Source organism: Populus alba, chromosome 7 (assembly GCF_005239225.2).
Source record: "Populus alba chromosome 7, ASM523922v2, whole genome shotgun sequence".
In the NCBI taxonomy this organism is placed as follows: Eukaryota; Viridiplantae; Streptophyta; class Magnoliopsida; order Malpighiales; family Salicaceae; genus Populus; species Populus alba.
Genome location: NC_133290.1, coordinates 10,773,126 through 10,789,614, shown reverse-complemented (window position 1 = coordinate 10,789,614; position 16,489 = coordinate 10,773,126). Strand labels below are relative to the sequence as shown.

The 16,489-nt window shown below is 31.0% G+C and overlaps 1 protein-coding gene and 1 non-coding gene across 2 annotated transcripts; both read right to left on the bottom strand.

The window, feature by feature from the left end:
* Positions 1 to 10,056: 10,056 nt before the first annotated feature.
* Positions 10,057 to 10,137, bottom strand: TRNAL-AAG (transfer RNA leucine (anticodon AAG)). The gene has a single exon. It is a non-coding gene; the product is annotated as a tRNA-Leu (tRNA).
* A 1,375-nt stretch (positions 10,138 to 11,512) lies between these two features.
* LOC118049657 (probable WRKY transcription factor 51) lies at positions 11,513 to 14,296 on the bottom strand. Its single transcript, XM_035059715.2, has 3 exons — positions 14,017 to 14,296; positions 13,704 to 13,850; positions 11,513 to 11,893 (listed from the first exon to the last, which is right to left on the bottom strand). Exons 1-3 carry the CDS (start codon positions 14,229 to 14,231, stop codon positions 11,761 to 11,763), a joined length of 495 nt encoding a protein of 164 aa, XP_034915606.1. The 5' UTR covers positions 14,232 to 14,296; the 3' UTR covers positions 11,513 to 11,760.
* Between the last annotated feature and the right edge of the window lie 2,193 nt (positions 14,297 to 16,489).

Genomic DNA, 16,489 nt, shown 5'->3' with positions numbered 1-16,489 from the left:
TATCTAGACATAATTAATGTTTTTTCTAGCAGAAAAAATTTTCAACCATGTGAAAATTTATCTGATATAACTTAATTAACTTGACAAATCTAAAGATAACCCAAACAACCAATAAAAATATAGTTTAAGTTAAAATAAATATTCAAGATGATATTTTTTATAAATACTAAGACAGCAACATATTGAATTGATTCAGGTTAACTTATCAATCTTCATGCAGGTCATGAGACCATAATATCCTTGTAGAAAGTAAATTAAAATAAATTATGAAACTTAATTTTCAATAAACTCGATATTGAATGATGAAATTGAAAAAAAAAACTAATTAAAAATGACAAAAAAATAAACTAAGTCAACTTAGGTTAACTTATCAAACTCGCAACTGAGATCATGAGATTAGGATAACCCAATAAAAAGAAAATTAAAATAAATTATGAAGCTCAATTCTCAATCAAACCAATATTAAAAGATAAAATTAAAAAAAATCAATTAAAAAAAAACTCGAGTTAACCCAGGTTTAACATGGAAGACCAGGTCATATTGGCATGAACATCCTTTCTAAGCTAGTTAAAAATGAATTGGTTAAGGGTCTTGCAAATATAGTATTTAAAAAGAAAAAGTTATGTGATACTCATCAAATAGGTAAACAAGTCAAAACTTCTTTTAAGGACAAAAATCACATTTCAACCAAAAGAACTTTAGAATTACAACATATAGATCTTTTTGGACCAACTAGAACTAGAAGTATTAGTGGTAATTGATATATATTTTTGTAATTGTTGATGGCTTTACAAGGTATACATGGGTTTTATTTTTGAAATCTAAAGATGACTATTTATAAATTTGTAAAGTTTTCAAAAAAAAGTTGAATATAAAAAAGATTTTTCCATAATAAATATAAAGAGTAATGATGGTAGTGAATTTCTAAGTGATTTGTTTGAAATTTTGTTTGAAGGAAAAAGATATCACTATAACTTTTCAACTTTTAGAACTCTCCAACAAAATGGAGTTGTAGAAAGAAAAAATCCATCTCTTCAAGAAATGACAAGAACTATGTTAAATGAATTTGACAAACCTAAATATTTTTTTGAAGGAATCCGTAAACACTTCTTACTATGTTTTAAATCATGTTACTTTAAGATTAGTGTTGAGAAAAACTCCTTGTGAGCTTTGGAGATAAAGGAAACCCAACATCTTATATTTTAATTTTTTTTGCTCAAAATGCTTTATTCTCAACACTAAAGATAATTTAGATAAATTTGATTTAAAATCCAATATAGGAATTTTTCTTTATTATTCCTCCTCTAGCAAAGCATTTAGAGTTTGATAATAATTGAACACTTTATCTTGAGGAATCCATTCATGTTGTCTTTGAGGAAACTCAAAATAAAAAAATTGTTGAGATTCTAAATGACATAAATGAAAGTGTTCATCATTTAAGTGTTAATGATAAGAATCCTATGGAGGCAAACAACGAAGGAATGTACAAAGATCAGGCAAACAACAAAATATGGTATGTAACTTTGTACCTCTATATGAACTAAAATATGTAAGCTCTCACATTTATGAATTAATTATCAGTAATCCTTTCAAAGGGACTAAAACTAGAGCTTCACTTGGAAACATTAATGTGTACTTTGCTTTTGTTTCTCATATAGAACCTAAACCATTTCTAAAAGTTAAAAAGGATGAAAAATGGATTTTAGCTATGTAAGATGAGCTGAACCAATTTGAAAGAAATAATATTTGAGAACTAATCCCTAGACCTAATAATCAATCTATTATTGGAACAAAATGGGTGTGTTAGGAACAAAGTTGATGAACATGGAACAACAATTAGAAACAAAGCTAGACTAGTTACCAAATGTTATAATCAAGAAAATAGTACATATTATAAAGAAACATTTGCACCGGTAGCTAGACTATAATTAATAAGAATGCTTTTAGCCTATATTTATCATGCTAACTTCACACTTTTTCTAAATGGATGTTAAAAGTGCATTTTTAAATGGATATATCATGGAGGAAGTGTATGTTGAGTAATCACATGATTTTGAAAATTTTCAATTTCCTGATCATGTTTTCAAACTTAAAAAGGCCTTGTATGGTTTAAAATAAACAATTAGGGCATGATATAATATATTCAAGTCTTTTCTTATTGATAATGATTTTGACATTGGTAAAATTGACACCATCATTTTCATAAAAAGAAAAGATAAAAATATCTTAATTGTACAAATTTGTATTAATGATATCATATTTGGTGCTATTAATAAATAACTTTGTAAGGATTTCGCTAATTGAATGCAAGATGAATTTGAAATGAGCATGATGGGAAAGTTGAATTTTTTCCTCAAATTACAATTTAAACAAACAAAAAATGACATATTCATCAATCAAAGCAACTATATCAAGGATCTTCTAAAAAGATTTAGGATGGAACATGTCAAAATAGCCCACACAACCATGGAAACAATAACAAATCTAGATATGATGAAAATAGTAAGAATATAGACATAATCAAATATCAATATATGATTAGCTTACTCTGATATTTAACTGCATGTAAACCCTGTATTATGTTTTATATATGTCTATATGCATGCTTTCAAGCTTACCTTAAAGAATCACATGTTAGTATTATAAAACACATATTTTGTTATTTGTATGGTATTATAGAATTAGGATTGTGGTATCCGAAAGGAAACAAGTTAAGTTTGATAAGCTATTTGGATGTGGACTTTTCTGGATGTAAAGTTTATAAAAAGAGTACTAATGGACATATCATTTCTAGAATCCTCAACTAGTATCCAAGGCTAGTAAAAAACAGAACTTTATATCCATATCAACAACTAAAGCAGAATATATTATAGCAGATAGTTGTTGTGCTTAAATTTTATGGATGAAACAAACTATAGAGGATTATATACTTGAATTTGATCATATACCCATTAAGTGTAATAACACTAGTGTGATCAGTCTTTCTAATAACCTTATCCAACACTCTCATACAAAACATATCAAAGTGAGACATCCCCTTTGTAACGTTTTGAATTAATGAAATGGGAAAATACAATAAAGCCCTTGAAAGCTTAAAGTGTGGGTATAAATAAATAAGGGTATTGTAGTAATTGTATAACATAATAAATATAAATAGAAAAAAAAACAAAAAAGAGATCTGAATTAGAGAGCAGAACCGTGAGAGAGAAGGGAGGACGAAGAAGAAGAAGAGAAAAGAAGGGAAAATAAGGGAAAATAAGGGAAAAAGGAAGAAATTTTGAGGAAATAAGTAAAAAGGTAAGATTATGTATAAATATGTGTTATTGAAGTTAAATTTCAGTTTTGATGAATGTTAGGGTTTTGAGAATTTTTGTTTTGGTTTAAATTGATGAATTAAATTGAATGATAGAGGTTGATTATTGTGGATATTTGATTATTTGAATGATTTTGAGAGATTGAATTGAAAGATGATGAGTTTTAGTTGTGATTTTGTTTGAATGGTGAAATTGTGTTAGAAATTTTGGAGAGAACAGTGGGGTTTCTGTTAAAATTCTGGATTGGAGGTTGAAGATGACGAAAATTCAATTTGGTCCCTCAATTTGCAAAAATTACAGTTTAGTCCCCAAACTTTGGAAAATTGGAAATTGGTCCCTGGAGCATATTCCGAGATTCTGAACAGAATAACATATGAATTATGGGTAGAATTACTGTGTAGATAAAAGAATTTAACACTTTCAATTTGGTCCTCCAATTTGACAAAAATTACAATTTAACCCTAAAAATTTGGTAAAATTCCATAATGGTCCCTGGAGCATAATGATACATCCTGGACATAATTGAGGATTAATTAAGGTCAGAATTTCAGTATATTCATGGATTTATGGCAAATTTCAGTTTGGTCCTCCATTAGATGAAAATTACAATTTGGCCCTAAAATATGGAAAAATTCAAGATTAGTCCCTAGCTGTAATACTAGCTTTTTCAGATTATTTTTATGAATAATTAAGGGTTATTTAGTGAATTGTTACCAATTTTATTAGTTGTTTTTATTATGGATTAGATTTCGGAGAAACCGTTAGATTTTGGATTTTTGAGAAAATTAACTAGTTAGTTCAAAAACATATAGGGTTACGGTATACACCCTTAGTTAAGTGTATTAAATAGGTTAAATTTTCTTTTGATTCGTTCTTAAATATGTCTCTTTTGTATTCAGATAATCCTGATATTCTACCGGCAGGACGTCAGTAGGATTTCCTTCGGTTTCAGCTTGTAAGTGTTGTTTGCTTTTGAGTCAGGTGAGTGGATAATTTTCCATATGCATGAGAAATAGTATAAATATTTGATTTGTTAATATGAATTGAATCATGCTTCTTGATAATATATATGCTGATTATTATCCTTGTTATGATAAAGCATGATCAATTATTGAATTTGAATTCTTGATATGAACCAACATATATTTTGAATTGACTTCTGAATTGATAGCTCCTCATTTGATTGATGTCATGAGTTGAGCTTTGAGATATGAATATGTTTGTTAGATTATGATTATGAACCTATGGTATGTCAGTCAGAATACTCATGCTAACAGGATAGTGTTAGTCTTTGTGCACATCGTATCTGAACTCTAGTTGGTCGGGGGAGTCACCAACCTGTGTGGACTGATCATCCCACAGTACAGAGCCTCATGCTCATTGCATTTTGATTTTCTGACGAACTTTACCATATAATCTTCTTGTTATGGTCTATTTGAGAAACCTTTCTATAAGAACCTAGAGCCATACTTGTATATATATTTTTCATTACTGTATTACCTCGTGTGTGTATATTGAACGTTATCTACTCACTGAATTGTTGAACTCACCCTCTCATTATTTATCCTTTTCAGGCTTATAGCTTGATAGCATGTCACTTTTGTTGAATCTTCCGAACCTGCTTTTTGGTTGTAATTTGTACATTCCTTTTTGTCAAGTTAGTGCTCCAAAACTATGAATATATATGAACTCTTGTATTAAGACAATCGAATTATGTTATAAAGTTATTTTTGTTGTTACTGCTGCGTTGAACAACTCTGATTGAGTTTTGAAGGATAAGTTTGTATGTAAGTTTGGGTTCGCATAGGTATGGAACCTTGGAGGGGAACCTTGCCTATGTGCCGGTCATGAATCCGGGATTCGGGTCGTGACACCTTTCTAAAGGATCACATTGTGAAATGAGATATTTTACTTGAGTTTTTGAGCACATAACACCAACTAGCTGATATTTTCACAAAACCTTTAAGGATTGTTTTTGCAAAATAAGAATGGATTTAGGCTTTATTCATGCTAACGATGTTTGAGCTATTATTTTTATGTGTATACATTAATGGAAATAAATTGGGCATATTTGAGTGATAAAATGTATATCTAAGCATGCAAACCATGAAATATTTGTTCTACTATAATTTATAATGTGTGTCCAGGTCTGAGAAAAACCGGTTAACCGATTTATAATGATCAGTTCAACCAACCAACTAGTTAATGCTGAAAAACAATTGACAACTATTATGTGAATAAAACTTTTAAAGATTTTAATTGTCACACCCCCAAAAAAATCCTAAAAATAATAAAAAAAAATTTTGTTTTTGCGACATTCGATTGACGACTTTCGTTTTGTTCTATTTTGCGGATTTGGTTCTTTGGAGTCGCCACCTAGTATTTTGGTCACTAGGAAACCTAACTGGTCTTTCAGAGATTCTAAGGTAAGGGACTGGTTGCGTAAAGGGAAGGTATTAGCACCCCTAGTACGCCCTACCTAAGGTAAGCTGCTTGGTGTTTGGTTTGCTTTATAATTGCTATGATGTTGGTATTTTCTAGGCTCGTCAATTGATTTTGGATAGAAATCTAAGGAGATTCCATGTGCTTTGAAAGCTCATTTTTCCCTTAGTATTTCAAGAGTTTGCGACTCATAAATCGTGGGATAATAATAAAAAAAATTAAATTTTGAAATGTCCTCGATTATAATCAAGGCTTCTTTCAAGAATGTGTGCGGATTTATTACTCCCAATAATATTTTGGATATTCATCCTTTTAAGGATTTCTTTATCCAAACATTAACGGTGAATAATAAATGAATTCCCCCAAAATAAGATTTTTATAGTTTTTGGAATATTGGCCAATACCCTTTGGAGTTTTACAAACATGTTGTAAAATCCAGAAATGCAAGAAAATAATTTGTGTTTAAGAAATCTATGCGAAAACACATTTTCAAAACTTCCAATATTTTTTTTATATAAAAAGAACATTCAAAACATGTTAGAGTATTGGCCGTATGCAACACGCAAGAAAATATTTTTTTTAAAAAAAAACAATATATTTTTTTTGACGAAATCGGGTATTTTTAATACTGAATTTGTATCTCCACAACATAAAAAATACAAACTAATATTAAGTCATTTTAAAAAGATGTAAAAAAAATCAACAATATTTTTAAGGAATTTTAGAAATTTTTTAAAGCAAAAAATAAATTTATCTTTGAAAATTTCGGGTGCCTCGACGAAAATCAGATATTTTAAATACTGAATTTATGCCTCCACAATATAAAAAAAAAAAACAAAAACCCCCTTAAAAAATATATATATATGAAAGGAAAGTAACAACATTTTTTTTAGATTTTTCAGATTTTTTTATAAATATTTTTTATATATATATATAACATATACACACATATATATATTATAATTTATAATAATATAATATATTATAGGGCTGGGCCGGCCCAAATGAATGGGCCAGGCTCAGCCCCCAAAAAAGAGACGGGCCGATCTCGGCCCGCAAACAAACGTGGGCCGATCTCGGCCCGCAAACTCAAGTGGGCCGATCTCTGCCCGAAAAGCTCCTATGGTCTGGGCCAAGACCGGCCCAGACTTGCAAGGCTGGGCCAGCATCGGGCTGGCCCAGCGGCCCCAGGCCCAGCGGGGGGGGGAATTAATCTTCTCCCCCCCGCCTCCTGCATGTAGAATGCATGCAGGAGGCAAATATTTGCAGAAAACAAAGAAAACAGGGGGGGAGAAGAAAACGTACCTGGCGTGGAGGAGGCGGTCGCTGGCGGTGGTGTGGCTCGTGCGCGGAGGCTCCGTTAGGCGGCGCTGCGGCTGTTCGGTTCGCTCTCTCTCTTCGGTCTCCTCTCTCTCTCCTCTCTCTCCCGGTCCTCTCTCGGGTTTTTTTTTTCTCTTTTCTTTTTTTTTCGCCCTCCCGTTCTCCCTTTTGGTTCTCTATTTATAGAACCATGGCGCGATTTCGACGTGGACCCAGGAGCGGGTTGAGGAGCGGCTGTCGGGGAGCGGCGGGCCTCCCTCGGCTTCGGTTTTTCGGGTCTTTTTTTTTCCTTTTCTTCGGTTTTCTTCTCTATTTATAGGGTCAGAACTGCGGGGGACCATCGTTAGTGCGGTGCAACGGCTGGTCGGCCAATGTTTAAAGGTGGTGGGGACGAAGAGAGAGAGGCGGGAAGATTTGAAAAAAAGAAAATGGTTTTCTTCTTCTGCTGCTCTTCTTCGAGGGGAAGGAGGAAGATGAACAGTGTCGTTCAAAACGACACCGTTCTGGTCTTCCTCTTTTTTTTTTTTTTTTTTTTTTTTTTTTTCATATATGAAACGGCGTCGTTTTGGATAAAACGCGCCGTTTCATTTAAATGGGCAAACTTCAAATCAGTCCTCCGAATTCGGTCCCCGCCCCTCTTGTTGGCCGCCTTTTTCACTTTAGTCCTTGGCCTCTGATTTATGCAATTGAGCCCTCAATCGATTAATAAACTTTCAATTTCTTCAATTAGGCCCCTGAACCGAATAATTGCAGCCCCTCCATTTACGCGCCTCTTCCAATTTGGTCCCTGGTTTCGGATTTTCTTAATTAAATCCCTAATTGGCCCTTAAACTTCAATATTTATGCAATTGAGCCCCTGATTTGACCCAATAAATTCCTAAAAAATATATTTTGGCCCCAGAACTTAAATTTCTCCAAATTAAAGCCCAAATTGACTTAAAAATCAATTTTCTTGGAATCAAATCTTCTATAAATTCAAATAAAAATCCAATTAAGTCCATAAAAATCCAATTAAATCCATAAAAATCCAATTAAGTCCATAAACATCCAAATTTGGGCTTTTCTCCTCAAAATTCAAATTTTCCTTCTCAATAGGGCTTCCATCCTTCAAGAATATACTGTCAAAAATTCAATCCTTGTATTAAATTCCTTGACCAATTTTCTGACTATTTTCCGAACGCTTCTGGCTCCTGGTATTTTTCTAACCTCTTTTGGCTATTTATTTTATTTTTCATGGGGACCCAAAAATGGGTTACAACATTAATTATAGATTTTTTTAGTTTAAAAGTTGGATAAACATGTACATGTGACTCATAAAATATATTTGAAAAAAAATCATAAAAATTATAGTTCATGTATGAACCGATCAATTGATTTATACAACTAGATCAACCGACTGACTTTTTAAGCTACATGATTAACAATGAGGCTACTACCTAAATTTTTAGATTTATATAAATATTTTCATAAATTAATTGATAATATTATTCTCAATGAATATTTTTGCAGATTTCTTTTAAACATATGCTCATTAGTTTCATATTTAATTATATATAAAAAAAGTAAAAAATTAGAATTTAAACCTATTACGATAAAAACCTAAAATATTATTATAAAGCATGGAATAATTTAATAATTTTAAATATTATTATAATTAATTATCTAGATAGTATTTAATTTAAAGATATAAAAAAATAAAAAATAAAAACTTAGAGAATCAATCTCATACTTGATTTCGCTTAAAAGGATGGCACATGCGTGTTCGGCCGTATAGCCAAGCCCATGCGCATGAGATTTGAAGAGCATATGCTATATATATATATATAGTGTTGTTTGCTTGCAATTATTTTTGTTTATCAAATATATTTCAAGTTACTGAAAAATTCAAATTCAAATTCAAATTTTTAGACTAAAAAAATGAGATTTTAACATTTTTTTCACCAAAAACCTGAGAAAAAATAAATCATATGAACTTCTAAAACCTTATTTTTAATTAGAAAATATATTTTGATCACACTAAAATTTTTTTTTTAAAAAATTATTTAAGAATCCTAATCTAGCTTTTCCAGCATCATTGAAAGTGTTTGTTTACATAGTAACTTTAGCTTTTGAAGTAAATCGCTTATATAATATGTTTGGTAACATTGAAACTCAATTTATTGTATATGTGGGACCCATATATTTTATGTTGAAACCATTTGTCGAAAGCAACTGAAAGCAGCTGAGAGCTGCTTCTTCCCCTATAGTGTCTATGTCACGTGAATTAATTCACCTGGCACTATTCACATGAACAGTGTCTGACCTGGTAAAAAAAAATTCAATTTTTAAATTGTCTACACAATTTTTTTAAAATTGTGTTTTACTCGAAAAACTAATGTTTAATATTATTCAATTACACTACATAAATTAAAAGGATATCGCATAATGACGTAGTATTTGCGGAATTTGATCGCAATTTTAATTTTGTTTGTAATAATATTTTACCTGATTTTATTGTAAGCTCAAAAAACCATAGAAACTATAGTCATTATCGGATGAATTTCATACGTGATGAAATTATAGATAAGTTAATGGAATAATAAAAAATATTTAATATAAAGTATTATTTATTTAATCATATAATAGTGGTAATTAAATCTATAATATTTAAATTAAGAATCATCAGTATTAATATATATCTTTTTAGTTATTTTAAAATCTCAATTTGAAAAAAATGTTTAACGAAACACATTAAACTATATTTTATTTCATTTTAATTTTAATCACAGTTTCAATCAAATATATATAAATACTAAATCAATTTCAATAAAAAAATATTTTTTATAAATTATTTTTTTCAAATCACAATCATAAATATTACTATAATAACAAAAACACCCTTGTCTGGAAAATTAGTTCCTGGGGTTGAAAACGAGGGAAGTGGATCACGCGCAAGATTAACGCGTTGTTGTATCCATAAAAGAAAAGAGCAAAACGTTGCTGTTGAGAGTGGGATTTGAACCCACGCCCTTTCGGACCAGAACCTTAATCTGGCGCCTTAGACCAACTCGGCCATCTCAACATGTTTGCTACGTGTTTAAGTTATTTTTATATAATGTATATTATCTTAGGATTGATTAGGGCTTTATTCAACCTATAAGTAGGAATCAATAGTGAACTTCTCTCCCCAGGCTACATTCTTAAAGATAGGGTTTCTTGTCTGAGTGAGTGAATCATGACATTTATTTTCCAGATTTATATAAATAATTTTTTTTTTTATTGTTGGGTCATTTAGAGAGATTGAACAGAGAGAGGTAAAGGAGAATGTTAGAACGATTACCTAAACAAACTAATGGGGTAAACGCACTTGCTTTACTGTTATACGTGCCCTCCCTTTTTTTTTTTTCTTTTTTTTTTCCTTTTTTCAATTTTTTTTTTATCTCAATTTAGTTTCACCCTTAATTTTTTTAATGATTTTCTAGGTTGTTTTTTACTAGCTATATAAATAGACTAAAATCACGTAAAAAATACTGAATCAATTGAGTGTGATTGAGTTACTTCTAGATTGACTAAATTAAATCAATCTCGTTAAAGTAAAGTAACTTTCAAATAATTTATATTGAATCAAGTAAGGAATCAAGACTGCAGATTTTAAGTTTCACTCACTGGATCATCTATATTAATGATTTTCTAGGTTGTTTTTGACTAGCTATATAAATAGACTAAATCACATAAAAAATACTCTCACATGTTTTAATTTTAAATTCAAATTATATAAAAAAAACATTGTTGATTTTATCATTTTTTTCTAAATTTTTTTCTCAAAACCTTTTCTTTTCTTAGTCAATTGAGTGTGATTGAGTTACTTCTAAATTGACTAAATTAAATAAATCTCGTTAAAGTAAAGTAACTTTCAAATAATTTATTTTGAATCAAGTAAGGAATCAAGACTGCAGATTTTAAGTTTCACTCACTGGATCATCTATATTAATGATTTCAAATAATTATTTACAATTTAAATATTTTTTATAGCGTTAAAAAAAGTTGCATTGGAATTATGGGCTTTGATTGTTTTCAGGACGTTGAAACCTTGTTGACTTGGCGGTTATGGGCTGTGCTGCACTAGAATTTTCGTTGTTTTTAATGTTTCCAAGTAGTTGAGCTAGGTTTTAATTGGACTGGGTCATGATTTCTCCAAGGATGAATTTATAATTTTCGAACTTCTTTTTTAGGGTTTTTTTTTCTTTTGTTTCTTATCAGTTAAAACTTACCATTGAGCCCAGCCTTGTGGAGTAGACCATAACCAAAAATTTATGTGTGCCCGCTAACGCATCATTCTCGCCCAAGTCATTTATATTATAGGGGAAAAAATCACTATAATATAATATGCATGGTGATTTTAATAGCTGAATAACACTCCTAGAAATTAATAAATGAAAACAAAAACACTGACGGAATATGGAATTTTGATATATTATAATGATATTTATTGGCTGAATTTTTTCATTGTTAAATTTATCGATAAACACCAATAGAGATATTTTCAGATATATACTGAGAGAAACGCAGTAGAAAAAAAAAGCCAAAACATTTGAAGTGAAGAAAAGGATATAGATGTTTTGAACTAGGAAAAGGAAGAAGAGTGGAGAGAAGAAGGTTGCAAGGTCCAAGCATTAGAAGCCATGAGAGGCATCTGGTCCAAGCATTAGAAGCCATTAGAAGGGCTTTCATGGTTGTGCACTCCATCATAAGAAGTCAACACATATCTTGAGTCTTCTCTATCTCTTTCTACTCTCTTCTTTACATTGCATCCACTACTTGAGCATTTGTAGTAATTCCTGCACAATTCATTACAGAAATCAACTTAAAATAACAAAGATATATATATAAAAACCATGTCCATTATCAAAGCATGTATATAGCTAGCTAGAGAGTCCGGAGATCTACTATTGGCAATCTTTTCATAATCCTTTCTGTTCTTTTAATATGTTTATAAGCACGACAGTGCAGTCTTTTCACAACCCTTTCTAATATTCTTTTAAATTGTTTTCTTCCAAACAATCACTAAATCTATAAATCAATGAAGATGCATGAAGGTATGGGTGGCGGTCATGATCATACGAATAATGCGTTTTCAGCTGTAAATCTTAAGAAATGGGATCGTGGGCCTGCCACATAAATCATTGCAATGTTTTCCTGCCTTAAAGTGCGAGGGGAGACTAACTAGACTCTTCACTCTACCCACAGGTTATAAAGTACACTCAATGCTGATGTATCTGCACCATAACGATTGATGGAGACCTTCATTCCTGTGGATAATGAGTGGGCTTTCATGTATATATATATATGGTTATTACAACTTGACAGATGACAAGTCATTATAATTTATAATAGTGTATTTCATTATAATTCAGAAAATTACAAAACTAAACACAAAAAATCAATTGTTGGAGTGGCGTGGTTCCAATAATCTCATATTGGAACCACTATTCTGAGCTTTTGTATTCAAGCGTGTATAATTGCATCAAATCCATCCAATCTCATGACATTTTCCTGGGGGTCATTTTTCTTACACAATCACAAGTGAAAGTCTATAAGAATCGAAGTACATATAGAATAGTCCCTAGCTACTCTTACTTTACTCTGATTAATTATTAATTCATAAAACAAATGAGCTGTTTACGGTTCCATCTCTAATGGATGCAAGAGATCGATTAAGTTAATGCGAGAGTCTAAAATACCAAGAGATTGCTATGAAATCAGGTAATATTCACTTGTATAAGAGTACTATTTATCAATGAAAAGCCCCGAAAGCAGGACATTATTAAGTTTCCCAGCAAGCTCCTGGACCACATGCATATAGCATATATATAGTAGATATATACATGTAGAGCCATGGCAATATCCCTTCATAACTCTCAGTGCGCTGGCTGCAAAGGATGTCTTAATTGGCAGGACTTGTGTGTGTATACATGTATGCTTATTGCCGAATAAATGGAAAAGTCAAGCAACACAACACAGACACTCGGGCTCTATGTGTGTGTGTTTTGTGCAGACAGGGAGATGGGGATAAAAGGCATGTTGTTGTCTTCTTAGCTAGCTAGCTAGGTGCGTGGGCGCTCTATATGATGTGATCGGTGAGCGCCTTTCAGTCGCCTTCAGTGCTGCGAGCAAATGTTTTTAGCTAGCTAAGACACGAGTGCATAAAACCATGGGCTGCTTTTTAGTTTCACGTGAATGATGCCCTATTGCTCGCTCTTCAGCCACCATCTCTGGTCTCTCAACTGTGGTGGTGACTGTGACTGTGTGGGCAGTGGCCGGAGAATCCCAAGTGCAAATTGCAAAGTAGACGATGACTGATGTTCTATAAGGCTAATTAGAGAGAAGTTGTTGTGCCTATTCAAATTATTAAAAAGGTTCTTAGGCCATCATTCAAGAACTTCAGAGAAATTATGGGTCCTTGAGCATTAAATATTTCTTATATATTATAGTTAATTAGTATGACAATTGTGAGCTAGTTGAGAATTGCTTTATCAAAGCCATAAAGATCATGTACATGGGATCCCAGATAGCTTGCTATGAAAATCTCCTGAATTAACTCTATTTATAAATATGTAATTAAAAAAAAATATATTTCTACTTTCTTACCTTGGATTTGGGCTGTTCTTGACTGACTTCTTCCCATACTTCCTCCATTTATATCCATCATCCATGATCTCCAGATCAGATTTTGTTCTAAATGCAACTCTATGCTCCTCTTCTGTCTTGTTTTTATTCACTCCATTCTTGCATTTTCTGTACAAATATACAAAAAAAAAAGTTGTAGAAAAGATTAGCATCTTGGATCTTCAAGAAACAAAATAAAAGTTAATCTTCATTTGCATCTTTCGTTTTTTCTTAAGAAAAAATTAAAGGATCAGCTGTAGAATAATCTAAAATGGGCATCAATATCATCACTTGCATGCTATTATTTCTTGATGTTGCACCACTGTATCCGGTTGATGAACCACTGGCAACTTGCTCCGATGATACCATATTTTGCGAGGATGAATCTTCACCAAATCCATCATCAAGCATGAGATAATCCGACGGCTGAAGCTCAATCGTCCACGGATCTAAACCTTCATTGGTATAAGAATAATTACAGCTAGGTTTAGGGTTCTGAGGATAGTCCATTACTCCCAGAAATGGCGAGTCTCTGGACACAGTGGTGCTGATAGAGAAGGACACGTATTAAATATGGTGGGCATACTTCCAATATATATATATATATATATATTTATATATATGTTTATATATTTATAATAAAGTGAAAATATCTATTACAAAAATATAGTTATTTTTAATTCTTTTGATCTGCTCTCCTTCCTAAACACCTTCCTGGTGAGTTACAATGAAGGTGCCTCAAGCGTGCCACGTGCCGACTCTTGGATATGCATGGTGATGTCATCAAGATGACGTTATTGTGCTGTATTGGGATTTGGGGACCACATGGTAGCGTACGCGGATTATAATAATTCGTATTGTTGATGGAGGGTAATTGATGCCTTGATAGGGAGAAAGGTATATATATTGGGTGTTGCTACTCATAGCTAAGATATATATATATATATATATATATATATATATATATATAAAATCCATCAATTAAACAGAAATTTTCAATCACTTTCTTATGTTACCAGGAATATTGCACGAATGAGCATGTTTTTATACTAATTATTGTTTGTGATACATCGTAGTCTATTTTTTAGCACGCAAGTTTCATCACTCTAATAGTTGAAAATATAAATAAAGTTGTTACCGTGTATAAATAAAGTTGTTTAATGTGTGTTTCGTCAGGTAAAAAGTACTGAAAAAAAAATAAAAATTATATTATATTTTTTATATATTAACAAGACAACAACATATTTAATTAATTTAAGTTAACTTGAGTTTACTAGTAAAATATATAATTTAGGTAATAGGCTCCCCTAGTTTTTTTTAACAATTTTTTTAAAATGTTTTTATCTAATAATAGGATAACAAAAGTAAATGCTTATATCAAGCACCAACCTAACAACAAGATGTTTGTTTGAAATTGCAATAACCCTATAAAAAAGCAAATTAAAATAAATTATGAAAACCAACTCTCAATCAACCAAATGTTTAAGGATGAAATTGAGAATAAAAATAAATAAACAAAAATCTTATGTTTAAGGATGAAATTGAAAAAAAAATTAAAAAGAAGAAAAAAGCAAGCATTTTATAAACATTTTGAAAAAACCTTCATGAAGTTAACTAAGACAAATCATCAATTTTAACCTTATATCAAATAAATGTCGAAGGAAAAATTTTAAAAATAATAATAAAAAGTGAAAGGACACAAAAAAGCAGGCCATACGAAGTGCATGAGCTTGATCACCCTGGTGCGTCTTGGCCTTAAAATAAAAAAGTTAGTAAGGTAGGTCTGGAGCAAGCCGATACGCCTAGGCCACTTTATTTTTATTTCTTTTTAAAGGAATCATCCTTTCTATATATATATATATATAATATATATATATATATATATATATATAAAGTAGGCGACAAGTCACTTGTAGTTGTAGAAAACTTGTCACCTGCCTGCTTAAAATTTCACCACCATAGAGATGCCTGAAAAATCATGGGGTTTTTTAGCCTAAAAACTCATTTAAGCTCAATTTCATCTAAAAACACCTCTAGAACCCTAAAAAAAAACAATTTGTCAACATAAGAAAACCAAAAAATGACATAAAAACACAAAATCAAACGGGTTAAGACCCTCTTTGTGTTTATGTTTAAAAAACGCTTTTGAAAAAAATTGAAATTTTTTTATTTTTTTCTTTACTTCAAATTATTTTTTTATATATAGGTTTTTAGATCATTTTGATACGCTAATATCAATAATGATTTTTTTTAAAAAAATAAAAAACATTATTTTGATATATTTCCGAGTGAAAAATACTTTGAAAAGCAACTGCAACCACACTCTCAAACACGCTCTAAAACTTTCTCTCTCCACCCTAATCTATTTTTTTAGGTCATATAAAATCTCAAAAACACCTCAATGACACTCTTCTCATTTTAGAGGGACACTTTGACACTAATTTGTCAATTGTTTTGGACAGAATCAGACCAACCAATTTTATTTTATTTTTTTGCTATTTTCCAGCAACTCTCTTTTCTCTCTCAAGCTCAAGGAAAAAAAAACATGAATAAACCAAAGTCTTGGACCAAAATGCAAAAACCTCAACAAAAAAGGGTTTAAATTAAAAATAAATTAAATAAAGCATAGGGAATAAAAGTGGTAATAACATGCCCTAGCTACAGTAACCCTATGAAAAAGAGTGTAGGAATTATATGTTCCAATGTTAATTTTTATCCTCGCAATTTTAATTATATTTAATTAATAAAAATGAATGTGGTTTTGTCAA